General features: G+C 38.8%; 1 protein-coding gene across 3 annotated transcripts in view; it reads left to right on the top strand.

Annotated features, from left to right (window-relative positions):
- MYOM2 (myomesin 2) overlaps nt 1–1,834 on the top strand; it is a 78,596-nt gene extending 76,762 nt beyond the window's left edge. For all 3 annotated transcript variants that reach the window (XM_066179813.1, XM_066179811.1, XM_066179812.1), the window contains one exon: nt 750–1,834. In XM_066179813.1, the coding sequence (XP_066035910.1) occupies nt 750–1,076 (327 nt within the window). In that variant the 3' untranslated portion in view covers nt 1,077–1,834. The remainder of the gene's footprint in view (nt 1–749) is intronic.
- The last annotated feature ends 11,255 nt before the right edge of the window (nt 1,835–13,089 follow it).

Below are 13,089 nucleotides of genomic sequence, written 5' to 3'. Positions count from 1 at the left end.
CCATGACATAATGTCAGCTATTTTCTGAATATGTTTCACGTGCGTGTCACACATGGCCAGGTTGGACAGGACTGTGAACAACCCTGTCTCGTGGAAGGTGTCTCTTCCTGTGGAAGATGTCCCTCCCCATGGCAGGGGAATGGCAAACAGATGATTTTTAAGGTCCCTTCTAACACAAACCATTCCATAATTTTAAGAGCACTTTGCTAATATTTATGTATTATTTATTCTTTATAAAATATTTCCACTTTACCAGTCAGCCTCACCTGGAATCAATGTCCAGTGATTCATGCTATGTATTCTATTTTTAAGTGATTTTTTTTTTAATCATCTCAAGCAATAACCTCAGGAGGCCTTGGTCAGAAAAGATTTGCTCAGTTCTCCTCCCTGCTGTCTATAGGGAAGCTTCAAGGATGTTTTTAAAACTATCATTGCCTGAACCTCATGTCAGACTAATGGGTTGTCAGGAGTCTCCTGCAGGCAGGACTGCAATGACTGTCCAACTTACCATCTTCAGACACTGTATCCCTGAGGCTGTTACTGTATCACAGTTACTGGTGAGATGGTGGAAAGTCTGAATCAAGGGAAAAGGAAATATTAGGGACTCTATTTTTCAGTCTTCAAGAACATGATACCATGTCTGTGTTTAATTAGCTAAGAATGAAAAAATTGCCTAAAAACATTACAGTGAATATTCCGGTTGAACAAATCTTACTGATCTCAAAATTACTTCTGTTTTTCTCCTTTAGACACTGAATCTGACCTGTACTGTATTTGGAAATCCTGACCCTGAAGTGGTTTGGTTCAAGAATGACAAGGCCTTTGAAACTGATGAGCACTATGCATTTTCACTGGAACAGGGGAAATATGCCAGTTTAACCATCAAGGGTGTGACTTCAGAAGATTCAGGCAAATATAGCATCCATGTCAAGAACAAGTATGGTGGAGAAACAGTGGATGTCACTGTAAGTGTGTACAGACATGGTGAAAAAATGCCTGAAATTAAGCCTGGCCAACTTGCTAAACCCAGGCCAATACCACCATCAGAAGAAGTCCTCAAACCTGAGGGCAAGTGAAGATCCTGTAACAACTGAAGCTTCACCCTATGTTTGGCAAACAGAATAGAATGCATGAGCTGTATTTGAGCTATTGCCACACAAAATTAATTGATAATGTCCAAAAGGAAACTGAGTTTTTAAGTTTGTTTTGGGAGATAGCTGTGTTGTGATGCTGTACACATCTGCAACAGTCTAATTTTGAATGCATATAATAGAGTAGGACTTGCAAACAGTGAAAAGCCGAATTCCTGCCAGAGGTTCCCATATGTAATGGCAAGTTTCAAAAACCTACAAACCTACAGTAAACTTTCATTTTCACATTTCTCAATCCTCTGCAAAATAACCTAAAGTCCAAGCAATCCAACAAGCTTCTGAGAACAAATGTCCCATCAGTAAAGGTAATGAACTACAGTTATATAGATATTCAGAGATGGTCCTTTTGACTTTGAATCCCTTGGTCCTGTAAGTTTAGTGAAGAGTCTTGCTTTAGTAGTGACACTCTTGTTCCATCAATAGTGTGACTTTAGTAGACTTTTACAAATGTTCACTCTTTATTTACTGAACCACAGGTCACGTGGTTGTATTCTGTTTTTCCTGCTTTGTGCTAATAAAACTTTAAAAGTCACCTTTGCTACTCACTGCTCCAAATCATGCCTAACTAGTTCTATTTACTCTTCTTCATTGTTTAATTATTGCTTATTGCACAATTTCACAGCTGGTAGCATGCAGACTATCGACTTTCAATAAAGAATGCAAATTATGGTTAATCACAGTCACTGGGTGGCACTTGCAACATTAATTTTACTTTTTACAATACAGGTCAAGCTTAAACTGGCACCAGAAGATATGTATACAGTTCAGTCACTTAAGATAATTGTCTTTGATTCTCCTCTCAGTGAAAAGAACAAGGGAAATCTTCCATGGGTGAAGTGATGTTCTTCTAGGCAAAAATTTCAATACGTTCTTATTGTGAAACATTCAAATAGGATGGGCATCAGTTGCTCACATATCTCTCCAAAGACACATAATGGAGTGTTTGCAGTGCTAACTTTTTTGGATCAGGTTCCCTGTTCTATAGAAAACCACCTACATACCTAGAAGAAGCTTTGCTCCTTGCTAAGCAGCTTCCAGCAGAGTTATAAAGGTAAGCAACACCTGTGATACACATCCTCTCTTGTGACTTCTTCCAGTCTCTAGGATAAATGAGATGGAAAGGGGGCGTTGTGGGAGATGGGAGCTTGGATAAAGGATCACATGAAGAAATGATGCTGCAAAATCTTCACTGAAGAAACTGGATGAAAGATTTTAGCACAAGTACACAGACTATACATTTGTGTTTGGGGTCACTGCTGAAAGCTGATGCTGAGTCTTTCACTCTGAGTTTCAGCTTCTGAGCTTAAGTGTGGGAAATACAGAAACATTTGTTCTGACTTCTCTCCTCCCTCCTACAGCAAGCTGAAAATACTCAGGAAAATGACAGTTTTGGAACAAATTTAATTTCAGGGTTTCCTTTTTTATTTCTTTTTTTTCAAATTTCATTTCAGTGACATAAACCTTTAATTGTTTTGTCTGGAACCCAATTCACTTGAACCACCATTTTTTGTTTTGTTTTGTTTTGAAGAAAGATGAAAAGCAGATGAAATGAGAAACCAGCTTACAATCTGTCAGATGCAGTAGGTTGGAGCACACTTCTGGAAGACAGAAGAGCAGCAACCCCTCCCTCCTCCTTCCCATCCATGGAGATTTGAACCAGTATCTCTGACTATCAGGGGTAGTGCACTAATGCTGAGTTCGATTTTTATTTGGAGGTGCTGCTTCTACTTATCTCTCTCTCTTTTTTTTTTTTTTTTTTTTTTTTTTTTTTTTTTTTTTTTTTTAAACCTGGCTGGGTAAACAGACTGAAAAAGAGTGTAGACCTAAGCATCCTGCCTCTCACATGAACTTGTTAAATGCTAGATTTGAGAGGCTCTCTCCCCTTCTTGTATTTTATCCTAATTTTCAGTAGTCAAGGATGGATTGAGGGCATGGTAGTGTGAACTCGTTAGGAACCTGATGGTTTGAACAAGTAATGATGAGGATGGAGTCACTGTACTTTCAAATTCTCCAAACACTAAAAAGCTTTGCAACTCATTGATATCTGTAAGCAGTCATGATGAAAAACAATAGACCACCTCTGGAAAGGGAATAACCTTTGATCACACTTTATTAAAAGATGCTTTGATTTTAAATAAAAATCTTCTTGAAAGATTTTTGTACCCAGAGCAAATGAACAGTGAGTTTATATTTAAGTACAGTATAAACATCAAGGAATTATACTGAATGGTGGTGAAAAATACTTTTTTACGATGAAAACTTGCAGCTGGGTATCCATGGTCTACATTAGGTCATTGAATGAAAATGTCCAAGAGGTTTAAAGACTGAAGAATATGGTACTAACATGAAGTAGTTTAGCTAGGAAATTTTAGGACACAAAGAAAAGTAAGGATTTACCATTTGAGTATCTGTCAAAATTAGAAAATATATTTTTATAGGAATCTGTCATCACAAGAACTTCAGCAAGTCTCCACAAAATAAACCATATTTTCTTATTTTCTATTCTAATTTCTTATTAAAGGTATTTAAGCTTTTCAAAATCTTATTATGGCAGGCTCAGAGAACATCAGAGCCAGTCTCCATAGCATACAAAGTGAGTATCAGCAGGAATTTAATATTGTTCTTATCTCCTTCAACAGTACACAGGTTAATTTTAGCTGACACTATCAAATTATTGCATGTTATGGCAGCTTTTCAGAGGTATCCTTGGGCACAGGAGACAAGGTACCTTTTACTGGCCTTCTTAGTTAAGGAAGTTTCACTTATTTCCTTCCAGCCGAACAGAAATAATTTATTATGACAGCTAATCCTCTGCTGAAGTACAGAAATTATAATTCACAGGAACATTGTATTCTAAAGGCTAAGGACTTCCTAGAAACTCCTTCACATATTTCAGTGTTCAGTGTACATTTGGTTCCTTTGTACACATTTAAAAATCTTGTTATCAGTGCTAGGAAATGAATTGGTTCAACTGTGTTTAAAAGGGACTATCTTTTCAGAGTCAACGTGCAGCTAGTTGCCTGGAGGGGCAATACAGTCGAAGGGATATCAGAGGGACAAAAATGATGCTCTGGTAAAATATTCAGATGGAATACATGGTGAGGCATATTAGCATTTGCACACACCCTCCGCAGACCTGGTGTTAGCTTTAGTTTAATTAATAAACATTTGAAGGGCCAAAACAAGTAGGTAAGATTTGCTTGAGAAAGTCTGATGCCAAATTAGTGTATTCACATTGAGGTCAAGGGAGATGGACTCATTTATACTGCAGGTGAATGTATTATTTTTACAGAGCCAGGAGTCCATTACAGTGAATTAGCTGTTTCTGTTACCTTTAAGAAGAAATGTTTCTATTAGAATGATTTTCTGTCACACTGGTGAGTTTTGTGTTGTCTGAGTTTCCTATTGTGCTTTTCTGGGCAATGCTAGCGTGAAATGGAGCATTGCCGCCTTGTCATGGGAGGCAGATAAGATGTCAGCCAGTTGTGCTGATGGGCCAAAGTCGAAGCTGTGCCTGTCATGTTGGCATTCTGTTGCAAGGCTGGCAAGGCTGCCTTTTCTCCAAGCACCTACTTACTTTGAGGCTGCTTTGATATGTTGCTGTTTATTTTCTGGAAAACAAGTTCTATGAAAATTCCTCCTAAGGCCAATTTACAGGTGCTTTTTATGAGGAAAAGATTTTTTTTTATGACAGTGTTTGCCTCTAGTATAAATCTTACTTTGGCCCATAAGGCTTACTTGCATCCCACAGCTCAAAAACTTGTACACACTTCATTAATCTGATCTTGTATGGAGACAGAGGTTTAGTGATAATAACACCTTAAGTGATGCTAAGGTGCAGACAATTTTTAAAGACATCTTTGAAATACAATAAAGCACTTAATTTTCTTTTTTGTAAATCTAAGAATAAAGCCTCTAGATGGCAGCAGAAGAACAAGATACAAATAAGTACCTCTTAAAAAGTTCTGCCAGCTATAGCATATCCATCATTTTGAAGCAAACACATCACTTAGGCAATGGGAGATTATTAAAAGCATTATATTTATGCCAGTGACAAGGACAGGTCCAGCAAATGACTGTTTCCTGGAAATAGCAGGTGATTTTGCAAGCAATAACACTGCCTCTTAATCTTTGCATGACACACATTAAGAGGTTAAGCATGCCTTGTTAAAATACTGCAAGAAGCATTTTAGACCAAGTTTCTTCTTAGGATATGAAAACCCCAGAATATCAACCATATTTATGACAGAAGATTTGAGTTGAGCTCTGAATGCTAGCCTCTCAGATTTAACATCTTCCACAGGTTTCCAAAACACTGTTTCCAATACTGTAAGGCCCATGCCCTACAATTTTTGTTCAGTTTTTACCGAGGAATAATTCCATTCAAAATTAACTTGAGATGTGTGAGCAAAGAGCACAGGTCTGGCTCCCAGCACTGCCTCTGCAAGATTAAGTGATGTCAATACCTGTAAGAAACTACCACTGGCCTTTTAGATTAATATTTAATTCCTCACTGGAATGTGTATGTAATTCAGTACCAGCTTTGTCCTCAAGTAGCTCAGGGTTTATCAGACTGTTGTATTTCAAAAATAGTGCACTTGTTTTCACATAATTTTGTTTGTGAATCTTTAAACTTGGGTTGGGTGCAGTAAAAGACTGTTAATTTGTAATAAATGTGCCATTTTTTAGGTTAAAGAAACCTTTATTTTATGTTATCGTTTCTCCTCTGTTACATTCATATTGTACAGCTGACATCTGATAGGAAAAAGAGACACCCTACTGCAGTTAGAAGTGATATGGTTAATAGCTGCAGCTAAAGCCTTTCCCATGGTATCCTAAGTTATCCAGCAAGGTTACCCAATGCAGATTTCTCCAGGCACCATCATATCCCAAGAGTGATTTTGCCCTCCACCCTGTTGAGAGCCTCTGTGGGAAGCCATTATCCATCCAATGACATTGGTGCACACAGCATGGAGAAGAGAGGCAGATGGAAAGAACTACAACTTCTGTTAAAGACAGAACCAGTGCAGCTCTTTACCATTTTAAATCACAGTACAAATTATGATCAAAGTTTTAGTCTGCTGGCTTGGTGACCTCCACTGGACAATTTTGAATAAAGAAGTGCACTAAAAGCCAATCCAACAATTGTAAATCAACCCAAAGCCAGCCCTCCTGATTGCAAGATAGTATGTGAAAAAGAACTCCATATAGTCATGTGACACTTTAGCTGCCTGAGAAAAAAAAATTCCTTCCACATATGAAAATGGCAATCAACCTCCTGCGTGGTGCTTAATGGGAGGTAAAACACAAGACGACTCCCTGGCTGGGAGTTATGAGGCCACATGCAGATGCCTCCATCTGAGCTAATCACTGAAACTCCCTTCTTGGAAATGGAGAGAAACAAGAACCAGTAGGGCACAAGTCATGTCATTCTAAAGCAGGTCTCTAAAATAAGTGAAATGAATCATATATTCTTTCCACTGTCTGTAAGGGATGCTTATACTAAGCTTGTTGGCTGGGAGACATCACATTGGCTGGTGTTTGAAGTCAGGTGTGATAAATTCTTCACCATCTTTCTCTAATTTAGTCCCTTATTTGAAAAATCTATTTACAGATTTCTTTCTTAATACCTGATTTTTTTCTATGTTTTTACAGGCTCTCTTCCTCTACTGAACTATTGTAATTTGCTGCCTTCTTTGTGATATCCATCTTATTTCAAAGTTTCTGTGCAAGCATTTTTTTGACTTCCATCAGTCACTACGTCCCAACTCATAGGTGATTCTCAACATTTGGCCTTTACAAAGACATTGCATTATGCCTTCAAGTCGTTTAAATCTGTAGGTCTTCATCCCACTTTTTGATTATCTGTGACACTGCTGTTAGTGTAGGAATTGTTTGTGCCTTTGCTCAGTGCCATCTCTCTGTGGCAACTTCTCAGCCAATGGATGCCATAAGCCCTTCATGGTCTGTTTGTGTCCTTTAGCTATGCCCATAAGATGTGCCTTGTGCAGTTTCTCTGTTGTGCTGGCAAAGCGCACCCTCTGGCTGGAGAAGCACCATTCTGTAGTTCTCATAAGTCCAAGTTGTTCTGCCCAAGGCAGCTCAGTAACTGGCAAAAGCTCTGAATGGTCCTGCTTCTGGGCTGGAATCTGTCTGCTTTAGTCATCTGTTTGACTAGTTCCAGTTGTCTTTCTGTTCAGCTCTGTTACTCTCTAGGTTTTGATTTCTTGGTATGATCTGTCTTCCTCTTTCATTCCATCTGCTGTCATTTAATCCTGTTGTAATGGCAGAATCTGTCCCAAGAAATAAAAGAGTACAAGGCTTACTTTTCGATTCCCTAGACCAACACGCTTTACATATCACTTTTACCCCTTCTAGTGCCTACCACAAACTTTAGTGTCACCTTAAGTGCCCACTGGAGACAGTACTTACCCACCCTAACTTCACATCAAGAGGTGTTTTGGAATGTGTGAGTTGACCTGCACCAAAACTTTGCTAAGGTGACTCCAAACAAATGAAAATACTAGCTAATTAAGTTCAGTGCTGTTGCCTTAGTGCTGGGTAATTTTCTCAGAGGTTGTAACCGAAGTGTCCAAGCACCAGTAGCCATATGAAATGTGTATGTGGCAGCATCAAGACTTAGTGACTTATCAGTAAGTAAATAATGGGGGCTACATGTTCTACTGTTCTAGTAACCAGTGTACATTGAACAAGCCTGTCCTAATGAAAATGAAATGTTTGGTTCAGCAGCTTGTGAATCTTGTGCTGTTGGTAGCTGAACCCAGCAGTTCTGGACGTTGACCCTTTCCTGTTGATGATGCCTCTGTATTATTATTCACCAATGATTATCTTTCCACTAATTTTTTGGGTAACTTTGGGGAAAAATGTGTTATGATTAACTGGCATATTTATACTTGAACTCATCTGCACGATACACAGAACTTTACAGGCTTAAACCTTAAACTTCCTGATTTTCTTGGCTTTTGGATAGACCTCCAGGTCACGTACAGTAAACACCTGTGGCAGCTTTGGCTGTTAAAGGTTATGTTCTGACCTTTCAGGAACAGGTTGGTCTCTTGTGTGATCTTTTTGCTTATCTTGGTGCATATCCTCTGCTGCTTCAGTCTGGCATTTATGACTTGTCAATGGGATTCCAATTTTTCTCAGATGTGTCTTTTCCTGTAAGCATGACATGCAAATCTGTTTCACTTTGTTGTGAGGTCTTAAACCTGCCTTTGTGTTCTCTTTTAACACAATCATGTTTTACATGCACAGCTTTCCAAATAAAAGGCAGATAAATTCTTATGAGTCTTACTTCTTTGGGCTTACCCATATGAAGCAACTCTGTGTCCCATTCTTTTGTGACTGCCTGAAGTGTCCTGCTGCAAATCAGTGAATGTCTCTTGAAGACCTCTCTGTCTTCTACATCCTTAAGTGCCATGGTTTAGCACCAGCAGGCAACAAAGCACCCTGTAGCTTCTTGCTCACTTCCCCGAGTTCTTCACCCTGGTGGGGAGGAGAATGGGAAAGAAAAGGCAAACTTTGGGGGTTGAGATCATTACAGTTTAATAATTTGAAAAAAAGAAATACCATTACTACTAATAATAATTGTAATGAAAATGGGTGAGAGAGAGAGGGGTGGGGGAATAAAATCCAAGAGAAACAAGTGGTGCCCAGTACTGTTACTCACCACATGCTGACCAATGTCTAGACCATTCCTGGGCAACAATCAGCAACCCCCAGACAACAGCCCCCAGTTTATAGACTGAACAAGACATTCTCTGGTGTGGAATATCCTTTTTTCCAGTTCAGGTTAGCTTTCCTGGCCACACTCCTTCCCAGCTTCTTGTACACCTTCTCTCTGGCAGAGCATGAGACACTGAAAAGTCCTTTATTTAGAGTAAGTACCAAGAGCAACTAAAACATCAGTGTGTTATCAACATTATTCTCAGACTAAATTCGAAACACAGAACTTTACAAGCTTTTAAGAAGAAAATTAACTTTAAACCAGCTGGAATCAGGACATCAAATCACCTGTATTTGTAACCCATTTAATTAACTATGATTTCCCTTCTCAGAAACTTATCCTTACCTCATGGTAGTGAAGATTCAGAAACATCACTTTCCAGGCTCTGCACAAGGCATTCTGATGGGCTCTGATCAGGCCTCATGTCCATCCCATGCCAAAATGTATGACTATTTCATTCCAAAGAACATAGCTAGTAATTCCCCTTCCATCAGAGCACATCTCTTTGGGCCTGACAGGCTTTAATTGAAAATGCCATGGGCTAATGACTTTGCAGTAACTGTGCTCCCAGGTCTCCTCCTGAGGCCTCAGACTGTAATTAAAGATGCTCCACAGGCATTTCAGGATTGGCAGCTTGCTTATATCTGTCTTTATTCTTTCAGATGATCTTGTATTTTGATATTAAAGAGACAGGAGTATTCTGAGTGGCTAAAGGGACCTTTGTCTTAAGTCTGAGCAGTTAAATAAGTTGAGCCTCTAAGGGGTAACTCATCCAAAAAAAAAGTGCAGCCAAGACTCATGTTTTTCCCTTTTAGGAATGATACTGGGAAAAATACCAGCACACATTCCCTAGAGACTGGGATAAACTTTGAAGGATTGCTTTTCCTTCTTGCAGGGGCAATCATTTGCAGCATAAGCTGAATCTGGTTCACTCTGTAACAAGCTTGACCTACAGTTTGGAGACACTCACATAATACTGACAAGCCTAAATGAGCCTTCTTTGAGCTCTCCCTGCTTAGCAGCGTGGCTGCATGATGGTGATCTCCCCTGGAGTTGGGAAACTTCTCAAGGTTTCTACTTGTGACAGAGTGAGCTTTTACCAGTGACTGATCTCTGGCAGCAACCAATATTATGCATAAACTTGCAATATGGTAACTTTGATTTGAGTTGTTAACTTGGATTTTTGTCTTGATAAGTTTTGAATCAGAGTTCAAATTGTACTCTACAGTAAAAAAGTGAACCTTGTCATGGAACTTTGTTATACCACAGCTTTACAACATTATATTTTTACTGCTTTTGCTAATACCTTTTACAGCAGTTCTTGACGTAATCTAAATTCATGACAGATTGAATGGAGGCAGAGCAGGAAAGGTGATCTGAGGAAGAAAGTTGTCTCTTTCTGTCCTTTTCAAAACCTGTGTAAATGTGGCCAAGTTGGTAAATTTTTGTTTGCACATGAGTTAAGATTTCCTAGTGGTAAAAGTGCTTGATTTTTCTGTGCACATAGGTCAAGCTCTAGCCAGCTCTAACTGTCCCCTTCTCAGGATCTCTGAGCAGCACTGGACCTGCTAAACTTAATATGTAGGGTGACCTGATCATGTTATTCATGATGAAATGTGGGACACTCTCTTCTATCTGAGGAGGTTCTAGCTGGGAATTCTTTAGTTTGAAGACTTTCTTCTCCACTCCAGCTGTTCAGATGCCAATAACAGAGCTGCCACAAAATAAAGATTGTGTTTGGGCTACATAACCTGATTAAATGTTTTCTGGTTGACTGGCAGTGGGATGGATATCATATGGGGCAGAGCAGGAGCTGCACAGCTATCAGTATTCTCTCTGTAGTGATTTCATCTGTCAAGCTGCATACAGCTTTTTGCTTTGGCTTTATAGAACCAAAATCTTTAATAGAAAAAACAATAAGGGATCCTGTGACCTGCCAGTTTCACTGATGTATCCCTGGTTCTCTGTACCCAGCTTCAGTGACTCATTGTGGCCATAACCTCAGTGTTTATGTGTCTCTTGCTCTTCTGGCATGGTACAAAACAAACCTCAAGAATCTAGCATAGATTTTTCTCACCTCTAGAAGTACTTTGCTTTCAAAGCTCTTTTTTGTTTTCATTACCTTGCCATTGAGGCCATAAGTTATTTTGTGAAGAGTTCCAGCTCTGCTTTGCAATACAAAACAAAACAAACAAAAAAAGCCAACAAGAACAAAAAAGCTCATATTTGTATTTTAACTGCCATTTTCTGATTTTTAAGCTCTGCTCTGTTTTCTTTACTTTTCTGAATTGTAATAAATGATTCGATGATGAATCGAAACCTAATTTGAAAGACAAGGAGAAGCTATTTCACATAGCTCTTATTTTCCTTTTAAAAAATTTTATTTTCATGGCTAATTCCAGATGGGATATGATTATTCCATTCTTTTTTACAAGGATTTGATTGAATGCATATACTCTTGTGCAGTGTGAATCATAAAGGAGAAGCTTATAACAACTGCTGCATTATTCCTATTCAACCCCGAATGGCAACACCTTAGCTATCATTTACTGGAAGTACATTTTATATTGAGGAATTTTAATAGATCAGTGTTCAAACTCTTCACAGAAAAGGAAAATTATGAGGATAGGATAGCAGAGAAAAGGTATTGCACTTCAGGCATAAGAAATGTCATGAAAGAAATGTCATGGGCAACTGAGGCTCTTGAAAAATTGAGGTTGTGACCTGGAGTAGAATTAGTGTGTTGGAACATAGGAGACTCTGACAACACAACTTGAAAAAAAAGATGTTTTGTAATTTGCCCCACTTGACACTCTCTACAACTACCTGAAAAGAGGTTGTAGCAAGTTGGGGATTATCTCCTTCTTCCATAGAATATGGCCTCAAACAGAACCAAGAGAGGCTTAGGCTGGAGGTCAGGAAGAATTTCTGCATGGTAAGGGTTATAAAGCATTGGAATGGGCTGTCCAGGGAAATGGTGGAGTCACTGTCCCTGGAAGCTTTCAAGAAATAGCTGGATATGACACTCAGTGCCATGGTCTAGTTTAAAGACTGATGATTGATCAAAGATTGGACTGAATCAACTTGAAGGTCCTCTCCAACCTAATTGTTTGTGTGCTTCTGTCATAATTTATAGAAATTAAAGGAAAAAAATTAAGAGATCTTGAATGCTACTACACAGTGACTAATCGACCATAAAAATCTCAATTTTTCTCAGGGGTATCCTTCCCTAGAGGGGTAAGTTTTTCAGAGGGGCTACAGCACCTCTACAGACAAGCAGATGATTCTGTGTCTTTTATGATGCACCGTGCATGAAAGCATATGAAAAAGCAATGTGTGAAAATATGCACAGTGCCATAGTCCAGCCATCCTTTTGTTGCTTGAAAAATGACTAATGAATAAACATTCAGCACTGGGTATTACAAGGAAGTAATCTCCTTGAGGGCAATGGAATTCAAATTGGAAGCAACTTGCTAATTTTCAACCGCTAATTTTCAATTAACATGTAGGACAGAGCTTCAATAGCAATTGAGAGACGGTCTTTCTGAATAGATAGAGATTAGTTAAATTACTAGTTATTTAATATCTGCTAGTCAACCTCACTTTTATTTGTTTGTTTATTTGTTTGTTTGTTTTTGTCTAGAAGGGGAGGGGATGGCTGGCAGGTTTTTTTTTCCAGGCTGGTCACTGGTTTTCTTCCTACTGTAAAAATCTACAAAGTTATTGCAGTAGTCCCGTGTGGTCTTGCCATATTAAGCGAACTCCTAATTCTTTCTTAAGATCATGGATTTAGGTCTTGAATAAAAGAAGGAAAATCTGTCATTATGAAGGGTATACAACTCAACAGCAATGGAGCACCTCCTCCCTTACTGAGGAGGCAAAATGAAGCTTTTCTCACTGTAAAAGAAATGTGACAAGTACAGTTGCATTTGCATTCAGAAATGGGGATCATTAAAGACCTCTATCTGGATGAAATCCTTTGTATATCATGAGGCTGAAATTTTGAGCCTCAGACTTGTCATATCATTGAAGTAAATGGGGTCATACTAAGTGACATGTTCTTGGGCGCTGGGAAGGTTTTGTCTCCAAGGCCTTTATTTGCCTGTGCCAAATTCTGCTTATCAATCAACTGGGCATTCACATTTAATCCTGGTGCTGGAATATTCTTGCAGGTGAATCTTAATTTGTGAG

The sequence above is a fragment of the Chamaea fasciata genome, unplaced genomic scaffold (genome assembly GCF_029207755.1).
Source record: "Chamaea fasciata isolate MVZ Bird 193981 ecotype frontalis unplaced genomic scaffold, bChaFas1.0.hap1 SCAF_3, whole genome shotgun sequence".
NCBI classification, from domain to species: Eukaryota; Metazoa; Chordata; class Aves; order Passeriformes; family Sylviidae; genus Chamaea; species Chamaea fasciata.
Note: the sequence above shows the minus strand (reverse complement) of the source record. Positions and strands in the feature narration are given on the sequence as shown.